The 12373-nt window shown below is 37.2% G+C and overlaps 1 protein-coding gene across 1 annotated transcript in view; it reads left to right on the forward strand.

The window, feature by feature from the left end:
* Positions 1 to 12373, forward strand: part of LOC140158994 (extracellular matrix organizing protein FRAS1-like) — a 233186-nt gene that overhangs the window by 134887 nt on the left and 85926 nt on the right. The window contains exons 5-10 of the mRNA XM_072182295.1: positions 2179 to 2338; positions 3085 to 3302; positions 5262 to 5366; positions 9098 to 9155; positions 9818 to 9951; positions 11265 to 11354. Of these exons, the coding sequence (XP_072038396.1) occupies positions 2179 to 2338; positions 3085 to 3302; positions 5262 to 5366; positions 9098 to 9155; positions 9818 to 9951; positions 11265 to 11354 (765 nt within the window). The remainder of the gene's footprint in view (positions 1 to 2178; positions 2339 to 3084; positions 3303 to 5261; positions 5367 to 9097; positions 9156 to 9817; positions 9952 to 11264; positions 11355 to 12373) is intronic.

Here is a 12373-nt window from a genome sequence, read left to right on the forward strand (position 1 = left end):
AAACTTTTAGGAGCTTTATTCCAATTCCAAAGAGAATCACTCCACACCAACTCAAAGGAGTTGATTATAATTTATGAAATAAACATGTTGTCATAATGTATAGAATGCGTGGCAAAAATGTTGAATGCCATTTTGAAAGCAATTTGGCTGTGACTTTGGATTTAAATGACCATTAACCTTTGTGAGGAAAGACATGATATGTAGAGAAAGTAAAATGATAAGGTTCATGTTATTATAAATATTGATCTGAGATTTGCAATTCCCATTGAGGAGAAGTGACATATATTTTGCTTCTGCCCACTGCAACCATTTGAAATACTTCATGGATGAAACACATAACAAAATCAATCATGACATGCCTTGCAAGAACCTGTAACTTCCTGGGAATATAATCCAAATTATGCAATATTTCTTGCAATTTTGTAGGCTTTTGTTTATTTAGTAAGGAAAAAATTCCCTCCAAATGCTAAAATTTCTTCCAAGTAGTGTGTTTCTGGATAAACCACTACTTCCAGACCTATTGCAAGCTGTACAGAAGAGTTACAGGACCTTGTCCAGACTACAGAAGAGTTCCCAGGGACAGCCACATGGTGGAGATTAGATAAGATCCTAAAGCTTGAAGAATATTACATTTTAAAAAGTGCTTAAAGACTAGGAAGATGGGTTTTGTTAGGCGAGCTGTTATCTGGATCCAGGACATGGTTGAGTGTTGATCTTGATCAGTAGTGTAAGAAGGTTCCAGGTTGCAGATTCACGTTTTGTGCAATCTTTGAAGTTTTTTCTCTTACTTCAAATAGTCAGCAAGCTGAATAAATTGGGGTTAACAATGGCCATTTTTTGTTCAATGAAGTGGAGGATTTCACATTTAGCTTAGCAAGATAGATGTGTATCCATGCGCGTACGCAGGAATATTTCAAGGGGGTGTGATGATAAAAATACTAAAATAAAGAAATGGCACAGAAGCGTGTCATCCCGTCAAGCGCCTTCTTGCCGACGCAGGGGAGTCTGAGGGGGGATGTGCCCCTCAGAATTAGAAACTTTTGGAAAATGAAGACCTAATTGAAGCGATTTGGTGGACAATTTTGACACTATTAGTGTGTAAAATTTTAAATTGAAAAAGCCGAAAATTTGTGAAATGACGGTCCATGAAGCCTTTCGTGAACAAGTTTTTCTTCAGTTGTAGGCCTATAAATTGTGTTAAACACAAATTGGTAAATATCTAAAGCACTGAGAATCAAAAATGGCTGCTTGTTTATCCACTGTGCAGGGGGTGTCTGAGGGGGATGTGCCCCCTCTGAATTAAAAACCTTTGCAAAATGAAGACCTAATTGAAGCGATTTGGTGGATCATTTTGGGACTATTAGCATGATTAGTGTGTAAAATTTTAGTTTGAAAAAGCCGAAAATTGGTGAAATAACGGTACATGAAGCCTTTCGTGAACATGAGTTTTGCCTCCTGCAGAAGTTCGAAAATTTTGCAAAATGAAGGTCCGATTGAAGCCATTTGGTGCATAATTTTTACACTATTTAAATCATTGCTTCAAACAGAAAAAAGGGCCCGAACTCAATTTGCACAATTAAAACCTTTACGTATGTTGCTGCCGGGGTAGGGTCCGGGGGTAGAGTGTGGGGTGTGATGTGGAGAGGTGTTGGTTTTAACATCATAAGGCCCTATATCCATGTCAATTAACAATTAAAACCTTTACGTACGTAAGTTACCAGGGTAAAGGTGTAATGATGTGGGGGGGGTGTTAACACTGATGTATTGACACATTTACGCACAGCTACGTCGCTTTCCGGTCAATACCGGGTATAGGCCTAGGGGTGAGATAAATTTGTGTGGGCGGGTAGTTATGTAATAATATGTCCTATATGCCTTGCTCATCTCCTCCTCTTCCCATTCCCCCCTCTCTCTCTCTCTCTCCCTCTCTCTATCTCTCTCTCTCTCTCTGTCTCTCTCTCTTTCTTTGCCTTTTCTCCCCCCATTTTAATTTTTTTTTGACAGATCCAAGGGGGGTGTTTCCCACCCGTAACCCCCCCCCCCCTGCGTACGCCAATGTGTGTATCAATTTTGTTAATTACCAATCACTCATTTGCTGGCCATTAAAGTAAAGTGCAACCATAATAAAGTTTTCTATTTTAACTTTATTTCAATGTTGTTGTTTTTTGTACTTTACAGCATAACACAGCATGGAATTCATCACCTTGTACACATTGCTATTGTAATAATGCCATCATCACTTGTAGAAATGAAACCTGTCCAATTATTAGATGTCAATCCGGGGAATACCAGCAACAACTGGAAGGGGAATGCTGTCCATCTTGTATACGTGGTGGACGTGAGTATACCATGTGAACTCCTTAGTTAGAAAATAAAAGTACTGTTTTGAGACCCAGTTGTGGTGTCTGAATTGTCTGATATAACTGGAGATTATTTTTGTGTGGAAAAACTCAGCAGCACACACACCTGTACTCTTATTGTCTCAAATAACATGGGCAAGAACCAATGAAATTAAAGGAAAAACGACAGCTGTTTAAGAAGTGATGTTAAAGCTATCATGGTGGAGTTCTGTTTTTATCTCCAATTTCTAGAACATTTAATACTATGTGGTCCACATCAGTTTAACTAACATCACCAACATGATGAATTAAGCAGCTCTTTTCAACATTTTACTTTTAATAATGTATGTGAATAGAAATAATACAAGATGTATAGTGTGATCAGCTGCTAATCGACAGGCCTTATAACATTGCGAATTAGGCCTATATTTTATTTGGAGAATTGTCTTGTGACATCTTACAAATTATTAATTGAAGTCATATACTTTGTATATTTTCTTGAACACAAAAAAAAATAGACCAGAGAGGTTAACATCTGTCTACTTTTCGGTGTAGTGGTAAAAGCCTAACAATTCCCACCGATTACAAGCTGATCAAACTATATGTTAGTTGGATCAACCAACGATAAAATGCCCTTGTTTGTCATTCTGATTTGATCAATGTTTTATATGTCTACCCTATTATCATGATATAGTGAGTCAAAATGTCGACTAACATTTGCTACATTTCTCGTTTCCACTGACAGGGTCATGTATATATCATGGCACAACATACAAAGATGGTGAAGAATGGTCACCAGTCAAATGTACCAAATGTCTCTGCGAGGACGGCACAACACAGTGTTATGTGGCGGACTGTCCTGCATTATTCTGTGGACAACATGAAGAAGTAGCGGTACTCCCTGGTCAATGCTGTCCTCACTGCGTAGGCAGGTCCTGTGAGGTGGATGGTAATTTGTATCCTGTAAGTGTTAGAACCAACTAATTGGGTATATGAACAGAATATATACATTGGTTTGCTTTAAGTTTGGTAGTGACGTCAGTGCTTTTTCGCAGTTGCACCACAAGCATGCTGACAAACGCGTGCGTGTACTCTCTATGTGATTAACTTTGTGTGCGATTCAATACTGCAGCTTGTGAAATACGCACGTATGTCACTACCGAACTTGAGGTATTATTGTCCATTTGACTTCCTTGAGAGAGTGATCTCAGAGTTACTTTGCATGTGTACAGACGTACCTTTTTGGTTGTGCGTGTAAGCACGCCAGTTCTTCGAGACAATGTGCATGATTTAATATTGTGCGCATTGGAGCACATACTGACGTCACTCTCTCCCCAGGGAGCCAAATGCACTATTACAGGTACAGACAGACAGGTAGACAGATCAGCAGAAATAGAATGGAGACAGAGCTGCAATTATGACAGCAAAGCTCAAATAATGAGCTATTTTCCAGCAGAAGGGTATGCGGTTATGGAAGGTATACTGCAGTACCCCAACTACCCGATATGTTTTTGTAACACATTGGAAATAATATACCTAGCAAAACTACAGTATGCCTTCCATACCTTCATACCCTCCTGTTGGAAAATAGGTCATTATTTGAGCTTTGCTGTCATAATTATTTTCCAACTGGACTTGTGACTTTTGTTGATGCCTTCCACCTTCCAAGGGAATATGGAATTCATTTCGAATAGCCCAATTCTGCAGTTGTGTCAATACATGAATATTTAAACATGAGAAGGCAACATAAGGCTGGAAAGTATCACTGGAAAGTGTCACATGTTCCCAACATTAGTTTTAAAACAAACAAAATTGAAGAGTAGTAGGAGAAATGGTAGCTGTATATATGTCTAATTTCCTTGAAACCTTATCCACACGGAGTATCTAGCATCTTGAAATGAAAAAGGAGATTAAATGGAGTTTACAATTATTGTGACACTTTCAAACAAAAATGGCCAGTCATGCCAGAAAAAGAAGTGATACAGCTCATCTTGTAACATTTCCCATTAATGATGACATCATACGCGTGATTAATGTGACATGATTTGACATTGATACAGACAAGGGGAGGGTAGGGACCAGGGAGAGTGTTCCAATGTTTTAGTAATGTCATAATCTTGATAGATTCCCAATGCTAAAGGGACTGTATCATACTCGTAGCCAAGTCATACATTCATCATCACTAGAGAGGATATGTTACACAGATAAACAGCTGATATGCCAAGTGAATGTTGCATGATAATATGGGATGGTTATACATATCTGTTTTCATGTAAAGGGTATCCTGGTGTTGATTCAGAAGCTTGTATTCAAGCAGTTATTTTCAAGGTTATGCATATTTTTGCAATAGCCTCACATGAATGTAAATATTACACTAAAAATACTAACATATATGTACATTGAGAACTCAATAGTCCTTCTTGGAAAATCCTAAAAGCCTTTGCAGTTAACACCCAGAATGCACCATGCCAATGCACACATTGTTGCTGCCAGTTACATGCAATTTGCATCAATTGCAAAGGATTCTGGGATGTGTAAAAAATGTCAATATGTGGATTCTTGGTGTCGCTATCTGAAGTCAGGTTGACCAAAATTCCTTCCCACAATACAATTATGTGGGGTGCTAGCTTTGTGTCCATTAGCATCCACGCACATTATCAGCAGAGTATACAGTATGTGTTCCTGTGCGGTGCACGCTACGGGTTGATTCAGGATATGCAGTGACAGAAATTTTGGTCAAACTGACTTAAACCAGTAGAGGAACTCGGGATGCACTTTATTGCAAATCTCTCTACTGAAAGCTCGTGTATTTTGCATAAGTTTACATTGTAGCATTCATTCATAATCTTTGTTGAGTAAATATAATGACACTCGACAGATATGCTCTTATTTCTATACTCTTTTCATCCTTATTTTTACTAGAATGGTCACCAGTGGCAGCAAGATCCCTGTACTTATTGTAAATGCTATAGTGGCATAGTGGAATGCACGCAAGAACGATGTCTAGATAATTTAGTTTGCCAACAGGTGAGTGTCATGTGACCAGTGTCATCCAGTTTTGTCCTTGTTTTATCCATCAACCACAGACTACTAGAGACTGTTCGCAACAAGTAAAGTCCCAGCATCATCCTATAATAAGGGCCGATCGTTCCTTGAACTTGAAGTGCGAGAAAAGAACTGCTACACACATGCCGCATATTTTTATGGTCTTTCACACACATAAATAAAAAGACACACAATGCTCTAACGCATATATGCGAAGTGCACAACGTTGGCATGATTGTTAGACACACACGAGCGAATGATCTGCTCTCATGAATATGTGAGAATTCACAGCATACAAAGCATGGTGACTTTGGCTGTTCGCAAATAGTCTGTAATAGTCTGTACCACTAACTTTTAAGTCCAAGACTAACCCTTAACCCTCACTGTAATACTAACTTTATTAATTTACCTAATCTGGCCCATACCACAAACCCTAAACCCCCAAATCAGAGCATAACCTGTACCATTCACTCTGAAATCTTCCCTTAATAAAAGTAACCATACAATTTGCAGAAGAAAAGAATTGACACAAGGAATTACCATATGGCCAATTAATGGGAAGCCAAGATATGGAACATGATTGCTTCCTTTCAACCCATATGATTCAGTATTACAGCTTCCAAAGTTATGCAATGATGTCATTTGTGGATTTTGAGAGGAAACATCCGAAATAAAAATATGTGATGAAAGTATTTGACATCTGGATAAGCAGGGCTGGAAAAAACTCTTGAAGATCAGCACACACGAAGATAGCAATATTCCCCACACTTTTATATGTATAATTCTTTATTTGGAAATGCAAAATTCCTCTTCAAATGCCAAAACAACTTAACAGGTTCCTGGACTCCCCATGATTTTTTATCCCCCAAAATATGAGTCACTAGCTACTGGTTTGGGTCTGCTTTCATAATCATTATACCATTGTTATCAAAAGTACAAATATTCAAGTGGTCAAATTTGTCACAAGTTTGTTTCGTAAAGAGCACACCTGTCCCCTGCAGTAGACATCAGAGTAATTGGTGTTAATGGACACTTGTAAGACAAAAGTTTTCATTAAATGACTTAAGGATGACTCAAGACTTACAGAAGCTTAAGGATGGCTTATCTTGATGGCTAGCCAGAACTGACCATCAGTGCCCCTGTTTACAATGACATGTAACTCATACATTGAGTAGGCATTTAGTATTAGGTAGGATTTCTTGAAGATTTTGCTTGCCATCGTTGATTCCCAAGCTCCTTACAAGTCGTCAAATTCAATGCAAGGATATATTGCTTTTGATTCCTAAGATGGAGTGACAAGTGAAATGCATTCAGCTGTAAAGTAAATAAGACATGCTTTACGTACATTTCCATGTTTATCCACTTCAACCAAAGACTTTAAGGACTCTCTAGATCCCTATGTGTAACATACTGGATGAAAACACTATGTTGGATTGTCACCTATGTGCCCATGCGCTTAAATGGAATGAAATTTGACATGTCTGAGTCACAAAGATTTGTACATAATAGTCTTGACACAATGCATCTATATTTAACATTAATTTTTATACAGAAATTGAACAGAGGAATTTCCCCTCTGTATGTGGGTGCTCAAACTTGGGAAGATCTCCCAAATGATTTACACTTCAGCGTACCCAGCTTACATAAATCCAAACCCACTACCTTGAAATCACTCTTGTAATCAATAGTCATCTCGGAAAAGAATTAAGATCTTTTATTAACCTTAAAAGAAGCTCATAAGATACAGAGATTGTATCACATATCATGACTTGCAGTTCTCAATCCTTTGAGAACAGGGTTCTTCAGTGTATTGACTAGCCCTCATTTATGCCCTGTAGAAGAATGTTCTGATACCACAGAGAAAAGGGTATTTTTAGGCGAAGACTAATTGGAATGGAGTCACTTGTTTCCAATGACCTGGTGGAAAATCCTAGACTTGCTGCCAGGCATTTAAACTTCTGTTACTCTGTGGAGGAAAACGATAGGCAAACATGACATGGAAAAGTTCTTGAGATTTAGTGTAATTTTATGTGTACGCTTACTGACTTATAAAATCTTTATATTGGATGGATTATATCACACTTTTGCATAGTCACTACAATAACCAAAAAAATAAGTAGATTTTACAGTATTATTGCACTGAAAACTAATTCGTCAGACCTTTGGCAATATTTAGCCTACTTGTAAGCAGGTCTCCTCTGTGTTGGATGATGAGAGTTGCATTAAAGGTGGGTAACCTGATTGACAGCCTCATCGCCCACCTTACCCCATCAAAATGCAGATTTTGGTATCAGGTGAAAGCTCATATATTTCTAAGGAATTAGTCACATTTACAAAAAACATTTACATATTCTTGTTGCATGAACGCTTCAAAGGGATAACATTTTATGTTAAAGAATTTGATTTTCCACATATATCAGGTCACCTTCCTTTAAATGCTGCCAAATAGTACACTGTTTATGTGTAATTTACAGTAAGCTTACCAGCAAATTGGTTGTAGTAGCATAGCCTGCAAGATTGCTTATAACCAAGCTTACCATTGATCCCATAACCTTTCCCTTACAATCAAAGCAAATTACTACAAGTCTAGAAGAAATTGCATGTTTACCTGTTTTTACAGTCAAGATGGTTATCAAGATTAACACAGTTTATATATTACTGTAAAACTAGCAATTTACATGTGCCAGGATCGTAATCAGAAAGCTTTACTATTTTATTCCGCAGTGATTGATTTATAGGAGGGTATCGCTTAATCAAAATTGTACTAAATAAATCACTTCCCTATTTTGACTGTTTTGAATGCATTTTATACTGAATCAGTTATATAGCGAAAATGATTACGTTTAAATTCATTTTATGGGGTGTTTTCAGTGTTTACTCATCAATATGGCTTTGTAACTAATCAATTGGTTTCTTCCTTCCTATGGTGTTATGATTCAATCAATTCAATCAAGTTTTGTTTATTTGTACCTGCTGTACTGTCATGCACAGGCCTATGAATTTGCATTATTTGTTGTTGTTTTTTATAACATGTATTATTATATTACCTGGTTTTGATTTGAGCTTGATACTTGCAGTATGACATCAATAATATTTAGTAGCCTCTGAGCACTATTGGGCTTTGCCTGGCTTAAACCACTTGTTATAAGTATGAATAAATAAATAACAGAATAAAATTTTGATGAAAAATCTCTTTAATTCTTCAAAAATATTGTACTGACTCTTTCCAGAAATTTAAAGAATTATTGAAAGTTTGTCAAATTTTACACACAAAGAAAAGGAGAGCATCTAAATGAATTAGGGTAACTTTATGCAAAGAAAGAAAGAACAAAAATATTGGGTAAAAGAAGGAATTCTTATGATGTTTACTGTAAAGAAAATGTTTGCAAAAATAGCCTTAGCTTCTGCTTTTGATATTGGATTTTAAAAAGACTGGGATGAACAGGTACAAATCACCTCTAAGACCATCCCATCGATCCTAAAGGGAGGGGAAAACTTATATAAGCCTACAATTTTTATATAGAACTTTCATGCTAATACTTACAAATTCTGCTGTTGGATCTTGCTTCTACCAGGGATGATGGCTAGCAGAGCTGCCGTATGTCTTTGTAAATGTGATTTTCTTGATGAGTCTACATCGCTTGCCAACATTTTCCTTTTAATGTGACCATGATTGTTTCATTGATATTTATTATTTTATTTTATTTTTGCAGAATGAAAGGCCAATAGCAAGAGAAGGCAATTGCTGTCCTGAATGTATATCAGTTCAAGGTAAAAACCAAAGACATCTCATTCTTGCATATGACACAGCAGGTTGAACAAACACCCTGCAAAATGATAACTTCACAAATATCACCAAACATGTTAGAAGCATGTTTCATGGCTTCCTAAGATCATTACTGGCCATGAAGTGGACTACATGCATCAATATCTACAATATTTTACTAACCTCTACACCGTAAAGATTCACCTAATGGTGCACCTGGGCTCCTTTGTCTTAGGGTAAATTCATGTACAAATAGAGAGCTCCTTCTGAAAATCCCAACAAGAATTAAGGGTCCATGCCTTATTTGCTGGTAGGAATTTTATGGAAGGGCACTTTTAGTTTGTGTCTAAAATTCCAGTTATGTCAAGGGAGCCCCATATCACCATTAGGCGAACCTTAACAGTATTATACTTCAAATGAAAAAAATCTCAGCTCTACATGCGGACAAATAAGAAAGTTTATTTATACTAAAAAGATCGCATCAACATGTTACTTGTGGATTGCATTGTATGATTCATTGACACATCATATTTCATAGTTCATGGTAAAATAATCATTTTGCTAAATAATCATTTTGCTGATTAATTCAAGGAAGGGTTTAGTCAAAAGAATCCATTTATGTACCCTATTGTTTTATTCACTTGAATTCCGCTTTTTTCCTACCCAGCGCCCTGCATTGACCAAGGTAGAACGAGATTTCACGGCGACGTCTGGAACGCCTCTGCCTGTGAATTTTGTATGTGTCTTGAAGGCAGTGTGCAGTGCTATACAGCTGAGTGCGACAGACTAACCTGCAGAGAGGTAATTATTACAAATGATCAGAATAAACAAACATACACACAAACAAATATGTGAACAAACAAATTGTAATACAGATCAAAATTTGATGTGCCAAATGTTAACAGGCTGTTAAGCGTAAAGCATAGACCAGCCTGTTAATGTGTAAAGCAGAAATCATTCTGGAATTAAGCTCAATCAATACAAACCTTAAATACGGAAATAAATGTGCACTTTGAAATACATCAAGCTAACAGGATGCCACATCTTTTTCAATTTGACTGAATGTAATAAAGGAGACACATAAAACTCAGGAAACAAGAGGAAATGCGTAGAATATGACCAGGATGGCTGGGATAAGCCACCTGTAACACCCCTCAACCTGGTCTTATGCTGGTTTCATACTTTATGCCGCTTGCTGCGTGCGGCGTGACGCTTCATCATGCCGCTTGAACTTGACTCTGAAAGCCATTCTTGCCGCTCAGCACCGCTCCAAAATCGTATTTTGTTCTCATATGTCAGAGCGACACCGCTCCGAGTTGATTTGAATTCAACTCCCAGCGGTGCTGCCACCGCGGCAAAGCGGTGGATTGATCGATATATCGGCTTGCCGCTGGTCACCGCTAGCGATTCTGGTGCAACTGCGCAGTTAAGTAAAATCATCTTCAGAGTGGCAAAGCGGCAAGCGGCAGGAAAGTATGAAACCAGCATAAGAGAAATATTCCATTTATATCAAACCTGATGGCTCATATGTAATGGGTGAGAGCACATTTGACAGGAAAGAAGTCCTGGTGACCCTGACATCATTTTTCCAAAATAAATTGCCAATTTATTTCTCGCATATACGGCCCTAGCTACTATGGGCTATTTGCGGGGGAGATAAGTTTTAGTGACCACTTATACATTCAAATTTCAACCAGCCTAATCATGAAGCTCTTGTGGCCAAGTGGTTAGAGGCACATGTCTTGTAAACCTGAGGTCCTGGGTGCGATTCCCGGGCAGGTCACTTTTTCTGCTTGTCTCCTTTATTATTTGCGACGGCAAACCTGGTGAAAATTTTTGTTTATTTATATAATTCCTGTCAATGAAATGGAAAGTCAACAATTTCGTGAATGATGACATAAGCGCTAAAATAAATGATGACTTTTCTCTTTCAAATTTTGAGAAGATATGACAAAATGAAAGATTTGTTAACATGCTGAATTATTAGAACATTAGTATCGAGTTCTATAGGTCAACTCCAGGCACATTGGACTCTTGCATTGGTGAATGAATGTTTTATTCTGTCATTTATGCCATAGTTTACTATTGATTTCATTTCTCAACTCTTTTTCTAGGGTGAAACATTGATACATAAAGAAGGTCGATGTTGTCCGGAATGTAGTCAACCATCTGGTTACTGTATACAAAACAGAATCACGTACACGGTAAGTCATAACTTACACAAACGATTAAAATATCATAAAATATCTCTAATGTAATCAGTCTCAGGAAATCAAGCATGGATCTCCCTATTGGTTTGATTAGAAACAGACGCTACAGACAGAGAAAATCATGGACTGAATTTGTATCATTGTAGGTTGACTTTATAGATATGTGAACATAACCCTATTAACCCTATGAAAACGACCTGCCGATTGGCCAAAAAGAAGTTACCATTATCAATTGGACCAATCAGCAACATTGTTAGAATAATTTCACCATACAAAAAAATTGGGGTGAATCATTTGCAAAACTCCATTCTGATTGGTGATTAAATATATTAATATAATATATTAAGATATCATGTAATTAACCAATCAGAGGCAATGTTAGATCGGCAGGTAGTGCTCAGGGGGTTAATATCATTAGATCGTTTCAGAAGGAAATGACATTTTCAGAAAGATTTATCCGTCATCTTTCATCTATCCTGTCTGAATAGATAAGGGAAGTCGTAATTTCTTACGGCAGAAGCACAATTCAACTCATTTTTCTTGCACAAATTTTGTAGATAAAGTTCTGTAGTTTTTTTTACTAGTCTATCCCGCAGTAAAGTTTTAGCATTTAACACATGATGTGATCTGATGCATGCATGCAGCTAAGAAATTTCAAGATTTTGACTAAAAGAATGCATATTAAAAAAATTTTGAAGACGTTTTTTAAATAATTTGACTTAAAAGAGTTACCTTTGCAAATTCTTCCGAAATTGAACATTTTGTAGGAGAAGATTGGACCACATTGTGCAGTTTGGATTACCAGAGAAGATATCTTAGACTTCCCATAATGCATTTCTCCCATTTTTAATTTCCTGTACTGATTTGCTATCTAGTGCAACATGGGTTGATAGTGACAAAATGTGCCTCAATGAACAGAGCACATCCAGATCTGGCAAAATATGTTTATTTCTTGACTATCGACCCATGTTTGACCACTCGATTCTCAAAATGAAAACAAAGGGAACCTGTAC

The sequence above is a fragment of the Amphiura filiformis genome, chromosome 8 (assembly GCF_039555335.1).
Source record: "Amphiura filiformis chromosome 8, Afil_fr2py, whole genome shotgun sequence".
NCBI classification, from domain to species: domain Eukaryota; kingdom Metazoa; phylum Echinodermata; class Ophiuroidea; order Amphilepidida; family Amphiuridae; genus Amphiura; species Amphiura filiformis.